The sequence below is a fragment of the Rhineura floridana genome, chromosome 1 (genome assembly GCF_030035675.1).
Source record: "Rhineura floridana isolate rRhiFlo1 chromosome 1, rRhiFlo1.hap2, whole genome shotgun sequence".
Taxonomy (NCBI): Eukaryota; Metazoa; Chordata; class Lepidosauria; order Squamata; family Rhineuridae; genus Rhineura; species Rhineura floridana.
Window position 1 is genome coordinate 219987123 of NC_084480.1, and position 15028 is coordinate 220002150.

The 15028-nt window shown below is 42.1% G+C and overlaps 1 protein-coding gene and 1 pseudogene across 1 annotated transcript in view; one reads left to right on the forward strand and one right to left on the reverse strand.

Moving 5' to 3' along the window:
* Nucleotides 1-15028, reverse strand: part of KIAA0319 (KIAA0319 ortholog) — a 46632-nt gene that overhangs the window by 31019 nt on the left and 585 nt on the right. The window contains 2 exon segments of the mRNA XM_061593537.1: nucleotides 548-1308; nucleotides 9435-9595. Coding sequence (XP_061449521.1) covers nucleotides 548-1308; nucleotides 9435-9489 — 816 coding nt within the window. The 5' untranslated portion in view covers nucleotides 9490-9595.
* On the forward strand, nucleotides 11728-11824 carry LOC133375976 (U6 spliceosomal RNA; annotated as a pseudogene).

Here is a 15028-nt window from a genome sequence, read left to right on the forward strand (position 1 = left end):
ATTGGAGCGGAAGCTGAGATCAAACCACCTTCACCCCACGCTCAGAGGTGCTTGAGGTGGGAAGTTCAACAGACTGAGCTGAGGAGGAGTCTTCGTTCGCACGCGCGATCCAAGCCTATTTAAGGGGACTCGGGGGGAACCCAGTTGCTGAGTCAACATCTTAGAATCGCGAAATCATGTTTAGTTACAGCAGGAGCAGAGCTGAGTTCCTAGAAAAAGTAGTTAGGTTAATGGGGCGAACTGCTTTGGATGTATCTATTACTTTAATACAATGAGAACAAGTCACAGCCAAGTCTGAGTCTGAATCCCTCAACTTTAGGCAGGACACAGACAGAGAGAAACCCCAACAGGACTTTATTCTCTTGATTTCCTTTCATATTCACCCCAAGTCCCTATGTCTTCCATTACGGATGAGGCATAAGCACACCTCTCACACACACACTCACTCACACACACACACTCCATCCGTACTTAATTTGCACAGATTTCTGTTACTCCAATCTGAACTATGCCACTTCTTAAAAAATAATACTGGCAACAGACATACCTCTTCCTGCCAGGTGCTGTTGGCTTCATTAGGTGGTTGAAAATCTAATTCATTTGCAGATTTCTCCATCAGGTCCATCATAATCTCTGGCAACTCTCTGGGATGTTCAGTGACAGGATTCCCTTCAGATTCATTTGCACTTACAGGAGTTTCCAAATGACCTCTCTCTTCTTCATGACCTGCTAGGTCAGCATGTTTGTCTCCATCGCTGAACCCTGAAGAGTTGAAGTCATTTTCAGTGGTCGCCATCAAACTCCAGTCAGCATAGTTCACATTCTCCTTCTCTTCTTGCTTGAGGCTCAACTGAAAAGGGTTCTGCTCCATATCTCCATATTCATCCTGATATGCCGGGGTCTTCTCAAGACTATGTTCTTTGCTGAGGAAGGACAGTTCCTTTAGGCTGCTAGCTTCCTCCGATGGGTCACCTTGCAGCACCACAGAGCGGATGACATTTGATGGCTTCTGCCCGTACCCCAGCAGTGCAGAGGGCCTCTGTGCAGGCCTTAGCACAAAGGTCAAATAGGACTTCACTTTCTCCATTTTCCTGGGCTCACAGTTTCCTTTATGTTGACAACTGACAAGGTAGCAATGCCTTTCAAACATCCAAGATAAGTCACAGTCAGAAAGATCACAACAGGCTGCTGTGCAGTCTGACACCGACACAGCATGGGGTACCCCCATAATTTTAGTTGTTTCTAAATTGGGAGATATTATTGCATCTGAGTACTTGGCTCCTTCTCTGCACTGTTCACAGAAACACCCTGAAATGATAGGCATTGATATCAGAAGGGAACAGTAGCACTAAACCGCCCCTGGCCTTACAATAAATTCTAATTCAGAGAGGGAAAAACCTTCATTAATTTACTTTGATTTAATGAAGCCTAGTGAATACTCACTTTATTTCCATGAAATAATTTTAATCATTTACCATTTGAAAAACTCAATAAAAATGTAATTGGAAGTTAGATCCCTTCTTTTAATGCAACTTTCTTCCGAATAAGTATGCTTAGGATTGCAGCCTATGAAAAGGGGGGGGGGCACCTTTACCTATGGGCTAGCTCCATCTGTTATGTGAAAGCACTGAACTAGATGTTGTGCAGAAGATATACTCCTGAAGGAGGAAGAGAAATTTCCACATCTCCTTTCCAGATCAGGTACCCACAATACCTTCCACGATACCTTCCACTTCACACCACAAGCATATAAACAAGCAGTGTGACTCACTTGCTTATCCTTTTTTGACATCTTCATACAACATGCAAAGCCACCTTCAATATAAATAGAATATCTTAATCAGTGAACAGAAGCCTAGCTAGACATTTTATTCACACAATTAGCTATTACAAGGTGTGTGTTTTTTCAAGAATAGGAGCCGTTGCATACTACCCGAACAATGGGTAGTATGCAACTAAATAACTGTGCTAGCTCAACAGGAACTTCCCCCCCCTCCACCGCCCCCTCAAGCCGTCCCCAGATCTGCTCCAGAGGGTTTGGGGAACCCACAGAACAGATTTAGGGAATACCCAGGGAGAGGAAAGGGTGAAAACATTCCATTGTGAAAGAAGAAATTCTTGTGCTGACAGAACCAGCAACTTGAAAGCAAATCATATTCCATAAGAAGACGTTTTTGAGGTAAGTGTATAAATTTTAATAGCGATCTTAACGTTGGGGCAAGCTTGATCTGTATAGCTGAAGGCATTTTGCCTCAGAAGCTTTTCTGTGTAATTTGAAAGCTTGCAGGCTTAACCACCGGCTCATGGGATGGTGTGTTTCAGTGTGTGCTTTTTTTAATTTCTTCTACAATGGTACAATCTGTATATTCAAATCTTTGTGAAAATGCATGACGTTTATGAACATGGTATTAGGAATACAGGATTGTTCTCCAAGTTTCCACATATGCATGCTGATCTGAAATGGCACTTGTTTTAAAAAATTACACTTTTTGACAGAGGTAGAAAGAAATGACTTGCAAACTTGCGATATCTTTGCAATATGTCCACCAGCATGCATGATATGCCCAACAAAACCAATATCAAAATGCTAAATGCACAGAACTGCACAGAACACAATGTACAGAACACATTCTCATCACAGCAGTCACCATCAAAAGTGGCCATCTGTTGGCCAAAGGAAGCCAGGATTTTCCAACACTGGCACTCAGGAGATTTTGTCCTTTTTATTTGGGAAAAAAACCCTGTTTAATAAAGAAGAGAGACTCAGCACCTCTGTATCTTCCTAATAACGTGCTTACCAGAACTACACTTTAACAATGTTGTGTTTGTTCTATAATTTAATGTTTCTAGAGAGGAAATTTTGTTCATAAGGATACAAATCTAATCTACTAACATAGAACACAATAATGCACTGTGTTCTTATGCAATAATGCATAAAATATTGCACATTATTATGTTTTATGTTCAACAGATGTGCAATTCACAGGGTTATTGTGGCCCCAAGAGAAACTCCAATTCAAATGCTTCTCCCCTTTACCAATTATAATTATTTCTTTCACAATCCCATTTGCCTTTGGAAATATAACAGAGAGGTGTCTGCTATGACAGCAACACCATAAATCATATCTGAAAAGAACTCACAGCATTTGTCCAGCAGACAGACTAAAGCTTGAAGACCAGGAGTTCAGCTTCCCCTATTTTTCGAAGTGAAATATCATGTATTTTGGAACCAAGTACAATGAAAGGACTTTCTTTTCTAAGCTGCCACAGAAGTCAGGGGTAGCAGACAAATGAGTTGACTAGGCAAAACAGCATGCTGAGTCACAGGAAAAGATATCATCTTGATTGGAGGGGATCAAGATTATGCACTCCTATCAGGCAAAGAGCCATCCTCAGCTTGAGCAAACTAATTCTGGGCCTGCTGGAGAATCAATTAAGATAGTACACAATAACCAATTAACATGAAATGATGTGTTATTGTTGTTTTAAGACCACGATTCTCTACTCCTAACTCCCCCTCACCCAGCAATTCTTTTTAGTCAGGAATTTCGCTGCTGAGTTCCTCCTCAGAATCAAGCCCTATAAAGACATCTTAACTCCCACTCACATGCACCTGCAGAAGTGTGGAAGCTTCTTTCTAATGGTGGGATCCCATGCCATGTGTGCATGTATGAACTCAGTGAAGGAACTATGTAGTTTCCAGCTAGATGAGGGTTAAGTAAGACTAGAGATGGGCAAGGATTTTGCTAATTTTGAATCTGGCACCAAACCTTTCCCTATAGTCTGCCCATTTGTTATCATGTAGACCGATCTTGCGTGCTGCGGGTTGTTGCAACTTTTACTGATAGTGGCTTTTCCTTGCTGAATATAATGCAAATGATATTGATATTTATACTGTCAGGGGAAGAAATGTTTGAAGTGTTTGCTATGCCAATACTGCAGTTTTTATTTGGTATATTCGGAGGCGGCAACAACAACAGCATGCACACAAACACACATCACACAAAAAGCCCACCCTGAAGACCGCAGCAAGTGGGAAACAAACAATAGACAGGGAGACAGGCAGGCACACGGTTCTCCATGGCTCACAGTCCTGGCTCTCTTGGAACTGCAGATCTCTTGGTGAAGCAGAAGCAGCCCATGCTAAACTACCAGCATGGCAGCTGGCATTGACAGGCAGGCAGCCAAGCAGTGTGTAAGGACCTAGCATAACATAGGCGAAACTGACCAGCCTTCTCTTTACTTTGCTAATGTGAAATTGACCAAAAGTGAAATTGATCCCACGATCCCTCCACTTCTCTTGCTTTTTCCCATGGCTGGGAGTAGCGGGAAGGTTCCAATATGCCAAAATGCCATGTCTCCAGTGTGCTTCCCCTTCCATAGGGAAACAGACACTGTAGCAGCTGTCCCTAGAACTTCCTACAGCCATATGTCCAAAGCAGTACCTTATTTGCACAAACAAACCCCTAATGTTCCAGTGCAACAAGAACACTGGTTTGTTTGTCCTTCCCATCTCCTGCAGTGAATTCTTGCCTCTTGGAACCAGCTGTGCTTGCTCACCCCCCAGCAAAGCACAAAAGCCGCTTTGAGCATATTTATGTGGCTTTCTACCACCTGCGGGATTATGATACAGCCAGGCACCATCTCCAGGCAGCAAGCAGCCCAAAGGCAGCAGCGGCAACAGACAGGGCAGCGGCAGCAGCAGCACGGGAAGGCGCCCTGGATGCAACTCCCGAGAACACAGCCGGAGCCACCTCAGCGCCTCGGCGCAGTTTGATCAATGGCTGAGGAAGTCCTGCGCCACTTCGGCATGCAGGAGAGCGGCAGGAGAGCTGGGGCCTCCGCGTGAAGCAAGTGCAGCGATTCCGGGAGAAGTACAGAGCCAACGGAAATGAACACCTGCAAAAGCCATATTGAAGAAGAGTCTCTTCTCCACCCCTGCACCTTTAACAGTGGTATTAAAAAGGGGCTGAGGTTGCAATTTTATCAACATGGCAAGTTCTCTGGAAGATGATGTGACTTGTCTGAGCTACCATTCATAAAATCATAAACGTGGCGTTTCCAGCTACCCCACTACCTCCGGCCTTTGGAGGGCTTGCAAGAAGTGGCTGCAGGAGTTAGACTGCGAGTAACATCATGGGTGGGGTGTTTCTAGGAGCAAAGCTGAAACTGTCTTAATTTCCTTTTATTTTTGCCATATTGCCAAGAGGTGTAATGTGGCCTGCTAAAGAATGTAATGTTATAGTACTGAAAAGGGTTTTGTGTTTGCTGTGACATTTGTTACTGTTTTATTACTGCTGTTGTATTATTTTATTATGAAATTGTTTTGTAATTGTTGTTTGCTTTTGTTGTAAGCCACTTTGAGCACATTTTTTTTCTTTTTTGTAAGTCGCATTGAGTTCCATTTTGGGGGGAAAGCGACTAATAATAATAATAATAATAATAATAATAACAGTAAGATTCAAGGTTAGGAGGAGGAACAGGAGAAGGGGTATTTAGTGGGTGGGCACTGGGCATGCAAAGAGAAAGCTGCTTTCCTTTCATTTTGGAAAGGAAAACATTGTTAGAAAAAATGATATAAGTGTTATTTTTCAGGAGGAAAACAGTAACATGGTAAAAGGAAAAGATAGCGGAAAACAAATGAACATAGGAAGAAACCACCTTCCAGTTCAATGGAATGTAATTGAACAGTTAACAACAAGCAGTTCCCAACCCTAATTGGGACAGACTTGCACAACTGGCCTTGCAGATGCAATTGCTTTCATTCACACACAAACACATTCCTGTCCTGAGCAGGGAGGTGAATTCCACTCTGCTGTGCACGCACAGCAGATGGGACAGTGGATCAAGCTGAAAACAGTGGTAGGATGAAGTAAGTGGAGAGATGATGCAATGTGAAAAGATGCAAAGCCGTATGAGAAAAGAAGATAAGGAAGCTGAGAGCTGAGTACTGTCCAAGCCACCTCAATATACTATCCCTGACTCTGTGATATTCTTGGGAAAAACAACATAAGTATAACTGTGGAAACAATGTAGAGTATATTGGTTTGCAGAAATGGCAGCATAATCAGAATATGACCTATAGGTTTGTTGATCATTTAAAAGTTGAAAACTATCCAGCCAAATTCACCATATCAGAGATAAATGTTTCTCTCTGCCCTCCAGCTTAGTTCATCCCATCAAACATCTGTTCCTTAACAGTAAACATAACACAAGTCCTGCCAAATCAGACCAAAGATCCAACTAGCCCACCATCCTGTCTCTAACAAGATTGGGAAGCCCACAAGTGGGGCATCTCTGATATTCCAGTCTTAAAATAAAACACAACAGCAAAAGTCATGATTTCTACACAGTCACTTTCATTTCATTGCAAGAGAATCAGCAGAACATCTGACACAGACCTCAGTCTTTTCAATGTGTGCAGCATGTGCATTAATTTAGGACATAAATGAATACCTATTTAAAAAGTGTCTTCCACACATCTTTTTCACCCTTATAGGAGTGGCTTGTCTATCCAAAATACATTTCGAGTTTGGGTCTATTACTATGAATTTAAATACATCTATTCATATCTTAGCTGAAATTATTTTTAAAAGACAATTTTCTAGGCCACATGGATTGCAGAAAACTAGATGAAATCAGGATGTCAGAAACAGGAGAAAATATGCACAGTTTATTCTCTGAACAGCAGTGAGGGTCAAATTTCCTTTACAGTTGGTATGGCAAGTATGGATAATCTGTTCTAAATTATTTACTTATAGCATTTATATTCTGTCCCACCACCAAATGGCCTCAAAGTATCCTACCATTTTTTTAAAAAACCCTTAAGAGTTGTATCTAGATTTTACTCAGAGTAGACCCACTGAAATTAATGAACCTAAATTAGTCATGTTCATTCATTTCAATGGATCTACTCTGAGTAGAACTGGCATTGGATGCAGCCCTTTCAATCATTCTAAAAATTCAAAACAAAAACCAACAATATCAAAGACAGATGAAATATGTGGCGAAAGATGACATATGAAAATGACAGGGCAAGCCTAACCATATCTACTCAGAAGTAAGTCCTACTGAGTTCAATGAGGATTACTCAGAGGTAAGTGTGGAATAGGACTGCAACCTGAGTCAAGATGCCAGTACAGTTCTCACAGCATAATGATAGCCTTCTGTGACTTTGGCAAAATTTTAAATCTATACCCTTCTGCGTACATACTAGGGTGGCTTCATTGCAGTAGTTAAGGCTGCAGTTCTATACATACTTTAACTCTGTAGGGTTTACTTCTGACTAGACATGTATAGAATTGCGCTATCATTATTTGGTATGTGATATTATGGCAATTGTATAAATGCAAAATGACAGCCTTTCTAACACAAGTGTAAAAAACAATTTTCATCAAGCCCAATAAATGGTTCAGGAGCACTATCACTAACTTGGATGGGAGTGTCTTAGGAGTGAGCTAATTGGGCATTCACTGCATCAGTATTGCAATTCTAGTCGGCAGCTCCCACAAAACAAAGAACACTGGAATAGGTGGCAAAAAGCTGTTAACAGGCCCATATTTACAAAGGAAAAAGGCAGCAACATGACAAAGACCTCAGGGATCTGAACTCAGAATGCCTCTGTTTGAGAGCCAATAATGGGAGGTCACCAATCTTTTTAGACCAATGGGCACATTTGCAAACCAGAAAAACTGTTAAGAATAGAAGAAAACCTTGCTGGATCAGGCCAATGGCCCATCTAGTCTAGCATCCTGTTCTGACAGTGGCCAAAGTTACCCATGGGAAGCCCACAAGCAAGACCTGAGTGCAAGAACTCCTGCGGTTTCCAGCAGGACCCCACACAAGACCACAATCAAGCACACACCGCAATCTAGTCTACTTGCTACAAAAGAATGCTTCTTTCTAGCCTAATTTCAGCAGTGGGGAGAGGAAGCAGAGGGGACCGTGCGAGTGTCAGGGGAGGCCTCTGCAGGCCCATGTGTGCCCATGGGCACCATGCTGGCAACCACTGTGTTATAGAGAAGCAGTGAAACAGAAGTATGAATCATACACATTTCATTCTCCATGGCTTGTGCTGTGATGCTTAAAGTGGGACAAAACTACACCTCCCACAGTGAGATCCATTAGTACCAGTGGACATATGGAGACTTGACTTCATGCAATCTAGGCAAGCCTACGCAAAAGTATGCCCCATTTAATTAAGTAGGGCTTACTCCCAGGCAAGTGAGTGTAGGATTGCAGCCTATGGACCTCACCACAGGCATTTGCTTCTGCTGGTAACATGCAAAGCAGAGAAAACAGATTGCAGTTCATTCATGCTTCCGCCAATGTATGGATGAACAAACAAAGTAACGTTTAACCCTAGAACACTTACTCAGTAGGTCATTAGTTTCAACTAGAGACAATGATCACCCACAGATTTATATTTCTGGGGCTGGGGGGATCTATAAACTAAATGCTGACAAAAGCTTCTCAGGCAACGTTTGCTGGAGCTTATGAAAATCTTCCCCAATCAAAAGTCAGAAATTCATGAGAAGCCACACTGTTATGCTATATTCATTTTTAAGCTTCTGTCTATTGAGTAGGATATCATGGTGTCACACATTATTGAAGTGCCCAGCCTCCTCCACTTCCCTGAAATATGGCAAAGCCTTTTAGGAGGGGAAATCATCTGTTTGGGGAAGAGCAGAATGCCATTTCTAAATGGAGATTTAGTGGCTGATGGGAAGCAAAATGAGAGAGAGGAAAATACCAAGGTAAATAAAAGTAAAGCCCCAAGGAAGGGATAATCCCAACAGCATTCTGCACAAATGAACAAAATGTGGTCTGTAAAGGGTTTATGAAAAAACAGAAATGCAGGCAACACACAAGATTTACAATGGAGCCATTTACACATCATGATAATCCATAGTTCATAGTTACTGTGAACGTGCAGAAGACACTCACTTAACTCCTCCCCTCAAGTCAGTAGGAGCAGCAAACCACACCCCCTGGCTTAGTGTTATGTCTCGACCAGGAGTCATGGATTGGTTTGCTCCATAATGCAAAGTAAAGGTTTGTCCTTGGCTAAACAAATGTGGCTTGTCCAGAGCAAAACAAGCCACATCCCTGGTTCAGACCATGGTTTACTGTGATGTGTGGACTGAACTGGGCCAACAACTGTGTTATGTCTACAGTGATATTTTAGTGTTCACATCGACTGAAATGCTGTGTTCTGGGTCATTAGATGACATATTTCTCACAGTCCTCGTTATATAAGCCATTTGGGAATCTGTTGCAAGTAAGTCAGGAATTATCCATTTCCAGAAGCCTTCATTTTATCTGGCCTTTGAGGTTTTGGTGCACAGTGGAGACCCTTGGTTGGGTTCTCACCTGACCTTGAAAGCAAGTTGTTTGTTATCTTTATAGCATGAAAACTAGGAGTACTTTCCCACCTCTTAAAAACCCCAAGAGTAAGCAGAAGGATCCTAGTCCTAGCCCAAAAGCCATTCTTGCTTAAAAGGAAACAACTGCAGTTCGAGGTAGTAGTCTGAAGTCTGTGCATAAAACCTTATTGTTAGTTTCTTCCAATTCTCTCCAATATCCCGCTGGGGGCCTGCAGTATTGGAAACAGAAGGACAAAAAAAAAGTTTGCTGTGAATATTAAATGAGAATGTCACAAATCAAGCAGTTAGATAGGAGTGTACAAATACCCCCTTGTTGCAGAGACAAAGAATAAAACAGGCTAGGGGAAATATGATGGTTAAAAGGCTAGCAAGGTCAAAAAGGACCAGTTGGATCAGTTGTAGTAGTCATTCTTCAGAACTGCAAGAGAGTCTTGTACAAAAGAACTCCCATAGAGATCTTCAGCACATGAAGATGGATGTATATAACGAACTGAAGGCTTGTTGACTGAGCACCTGTCATTAGCACCATCGCACAAACACTGGCAGGACAGCATTCCTCTGCACAAATTTCATAATTTTAATCTGAGAGTTTTATACTCAGCTGTTTGAGGAGTACAGTATTTTTATATTCATAACACCTTTTGAAAGGCATAAAGCTGGATCCCTCTTAACACTAAGCCTCTGTGTGTTTAACCTTGTTCCACAAATGATCAAACAAACCATGGCTCATTTCACCAAAGTTTGGTTTGTTTACCAGCTGCTCTTGCCTCGTGCCTTTGCAAATTGGCATGTGTCTTAGGTGGGATGGTCAAACAAACCATGGTTAAGGAAAGGTGCCAAGTTCACACAGAATGCCAAGCCACAGTTAAAACAAACCAAGCCAACAACAAACCAAGGTTTTGAATAATGGTTTGTCTGCAGTAAACAAACTTCAGTAGGGCCCTACTTTTCGGCAGCCCACTTTTCGGCGTTCCACTAATATGGTGGCTTTCAATTAGAGTAGGGCCCCACTCATACGGCGCTTGTTCCGCTTTTACGGCGTTTTCTGGGCGTCGGGTGCCATTTTATTGATGGTGTTCCGCTTTTCGGTGGGTTTCGCTTTTAGGCAGGGGTCTAGAACGTAACCCGCTGTAGGAGTAGGGCCCTACTGTATAGTTAAACTACAGTTAAGCTGCTGTGTTGGTTTCACATATAACACCAACCCATGGTTAATAAACCTTAGTTTAACAAACCATGGTTTAGCATTATGGGCAAACCAGGCCATTGTTACTAACAATGAACAATAATAATATGAAAGAGACCAGCATAATATAACAACTTGATCATAGGTTTCCTTGTTTGTTTGCTCATTCATTTATTTACAGCATACCATCCCACAAGACGAAGTTCTCTGAGCAGCTTACAATAAATAAGAAAATATTAAAAACAAAATAAATCCATAAAACATAAAAGCAACCCTTGGGTTGGCCAAGTGTGAATGCTGCTCTCAAGCCAAAAAAGGTTAACCACCCTGCTTCAGATCCAGCCTAATAGAGAAATGTGCTATAATTCTTCTGCTTGGTTTTTTAAAATGTCCTATTCAAGAAAGCTGGAGGCTAATCTCTCTCTTTTATTTATTTTAAGCTTTTACATGTTGCTTTTCTTCTTGAGAAGTCTCTAAAGTAATTTTTAATAAAAACAATCAAATCTCAATTACATATCAATCCACATAAAACAAACATAAAAGAAAGCAGCAGACTGCAGTCAATGAAAAGGGTCAGAAAAACCAATACAAGCAGCGGAAACCCGTCCATCTTTAAAATATTTGGAGATTAAAAAGGTCTTGACCTGAAGACTATAAGAAAGGGGCGAGGAAACTCAGACCCAGGGGCTGAATGAGGCCCACCAAGTTGCTCTCTCTGGCCCTGGGACCCACCCCAGACCATAACCCCTCCTCAGCCCCCCCCCCCCGCTGCGGCCCTGCTTTGCACCTGCTTGAGGGTTTCTGCCTGGCTGGAATGTGCCTTGAACTATGATCATGCCTCTTTGCATGCTTGGATGGAAGGCAGAGAGGGGTTGTGAGCGTTTGCAGAAAGTAGCCTAATGTACAAAGGAAAGATTTACATTTGTTGCTCCGCCCACTTTTGCCTCTGGCCCCACCCACCACTGGCATGTACCCCCTGAAAGGTTATCCAGAAGGGAAGGAAACCTTGGGGTGAAAAAAGGTATGTCTCAAAGCTGCCTGGACAGGGTATTCCATCAACTGGGTTCTACCAAGGAAAAGGCCAGCTTCCCCCACTCATCACACTCTAACATCAGAGGGCAGAGATGCCCAGAGAAGGACATCTCAAGCAGATCTTAAGAGCCAGACAGGTTCATGTGACTGCAACAATAAAGAGAAGATTGGCACAGCCCTACACAAGGATAACACACAAAGTCATGAAGTCTTCCCTATTTAAGTGAAAAAAGGCAGGTTCACCCAGGAGACAATCCTTAAAATACCTCAGTCCTGAGCTGTTGATCGTGGTTTAATTCTAGTAAAGATAAGCTGGATTCCTGCACCGAGCAGGGAGTTGGACTTGATGGCCTTGTAGGCCCCTTCCAACTCTACTATTCTACAATTCTATGATAAATCAGCCACAGTGACCATGTTCATACATCATGTTAAGCCATGATAAGGAAGAGGGTCTTTTCAGTGGTAGAACCCAATTGATGGAATACCCTGTCCAGGCAGCTTTGACACATATCTTTTTTCAGCCCAAGAATTGCATTCCCACACTGCTGACTCACCATGGATTATTGTGAATTAGCAGCATTTTGTGGCAGACTGCTTGATCATTCCTGCTTTGCTCCTCCCCTGGCGCAAATGGGAGAAACAAACCAAGAAGCCACTATTAAACCCAGCTCCATGTGACATCCAAACCTAGAATCTTTGTTAGTTGCTCCCTATCAAGCCAAGATTTGGAAACCTACAAAAACAAAACAAAAAACATGGTTTAAGGCTGGCTAGTGATCCTTGCTTGTTAGGGAGAAACAAACCACAATTCCAGGTTCAAGCTTTCTGCTCTTTTACAATACACCACGATAAAGCCAGCAACCCTGATTTATTGTGGTGTTCAAGCATGACCACTGAAAGTAGTGATAGCAAATAATCCTAATTTATTGGAGGTGGGGGAGGGGAAATAAAAGCAATCAAGCCACTCACCAAAATAGACTCTTATTTCATAATATTCTAAATGCCCATGAGATATGCTCCAAATTCTCAGTTGCTAGATAATGAAAAAAGTGATGATTCGTTTAAAAGGGCACTTGGCAACAGAATCATTAATCTGATATGACACCTGCCTAATCAAAAGCCTGTGTTAACAATTGCTGAAGCCTCCTTGAACAAGGAAGTTCTAAAGATGAGAGGTTTTAAAAGGTTGCACTTTCAAGAACCAATCACACTAAAAGTCAATGAGCAGTGTAATTGTTCTGCCAATATATTAAAATGCTATTATTAAAAAGAAGACTTATACTATATTGTGACACGTCTGGTAAATAGAAATAAACCCCCATTGTTCAAGGGAACCTATGCTTCAGAAGTGATCCAGCTTCAAATGCATTTCCAAGGATAACTTAACATACACAGTAACAGACAGCTGATCAAATGCCAGACACCATCAATAGGAACCCACACAGTCAATAATTGCTAAATCCCACTTGTAGCATATTTATTTGAATTTTTATACCCTACTTTTTCGAGGAACTGCCTCCAGATTTGATACACACTTCCAAAGAAGTTCCAAAGATGGAAAAATAGTGAAATGATCTTAACTGATAATTTGTTTCTGAAGATGATGGGAATTTCAGTTCCTTTTAAGTTTCTTAGCTTCCCCCCCCGTTTTCTATATTTACAAAAGTCACATTATAATGAAAAGCTGACCTAATTGCTTACTTCTTGATAACAATCTGTGTATTTTTCATATGTATAACTTGTGTATGCGAAAGCAAACTTCTCTTAGAGAAGCCATTGTTGACTATGAAGATAATTCTCTATAACACCTAGCTACAACAGTCTGTTCTTGAAAAAAGCACTTACAGCTGTCTACATGAACTACTCAGAGCTTATAAAGCCTCAAGGCTACCCCTAGGATTTACAGATCTCAATATTCAGGGAAAGCATAAGTATCCATCAATTCCATTGATTTAAAGGAGATTTATTCTTGTTTCACTCTAAGAATATAACAATTGCATTGCTAGACCGGAACAAAATCTAAACCCAGGTTTGGATCAGTGGTCTGGTCTGGATAAGAAAGTGCCTGGGAACCACATGTTAGGAAGAATCTCCTGATAGTACAAACTGTTCAACAGTAGAACAGACTGCCTAGGAAGGGGGTGAACTCTTCTTTGGAACAGGTTTTAGAGGTTGAATAGGTGCATTTCAGGGATGATATAGCAGTGGATTTCCTACATCAGGAGGGGGTTGGAGTAGAGGATCTTTGAAGTCCCAGCTCTACTGTTCTACCACATCCTGACTTGAGTTCCTCAGAAGAAAGGCAGCATATAAATGTAATAAAAGAAGAAGTCCAGGGACTCGACTGATACTCAGATATTAATAGAAAGCTTACATTCAGGAGATTTTATTATTTATTTATTTAACAAGTTATAGCCCACTCTTCCTCCTAGAAGGAGCCCAGGGCAGCAAGATGGAGATGATGCTCAGAGCATGAGAAGCTCGCACACCAGGCCCTCTGAATAGATCTGTTGAATTTCACCAAGGGAGCCCACCTATGAGTTTTCCACTGTAAATAACAGGAAGCACTTAGCAGTGCACTGGCACCATGTATAGTGCCTACGCAAGGAACAGAAGGGGAAGGGAGTTAAAAGGACTCCATTAAGCCTTAAAGGGATGCCCTTCCCCTATGCAGAGCTCCATATATGGGAGGGGGTATGCTTTTAACTGTGCTGCAATCATTTAAGGATTATGCTGCAATCATTTTAAACTGCGGCTCACAGAGCTACAATTCTCAGAGTACTCTGGGAGGAGGGACTGACTGTTAAACCACTGTGAGAATTGTAGCTCTGAGAGGGGAATAGGGGTCTGCTAACCACTCTCAGCACCCTTCACAAACTACACTTCCCAGGATTCTTTGAGGGAAAGCAGTGACTGTTCAAAGTGGAATAATAGTGGAATAAATGTGTAGTGTGAATGTGGCCACTATCTTCCATCAGCTGTTTTTTTCATGACAGAGTGCAGGATGCCCAAAGGCTCTGTCACAATAAGTAAGATTCAGTGAACGCTGTATGGGGAGGGCGGGAGGGGCGGGGCGGAATTGTTAGGCAATAAAAGGAAGAAAAGTGTTTCCCCTGGAAACAACCACTTTTTTGCTGCGGGGGAGAGGGGAAGACAGATGAAACATGATATCGACTTTCCCCTTGGTATTTTCAAAATGTATTTGTGAAGCAATCAGATTGCGGGTGGATTAATATCAGAGCTTTACAGGGCTCACCTTGCTGGACACAAGAAGGTACAAGACAAACGCGGAGCCAGCAGAAGAGAGAAATCCAAGGAAACCCCTCTTCCTCATACCCCGCTCACCTTAAAACAGAAATCGCTGCGCTGGCACACAGTCGCCAGCAGCAACCTATGCCGGGGGGGGGGGGAGCTCCGATGCTCTTAC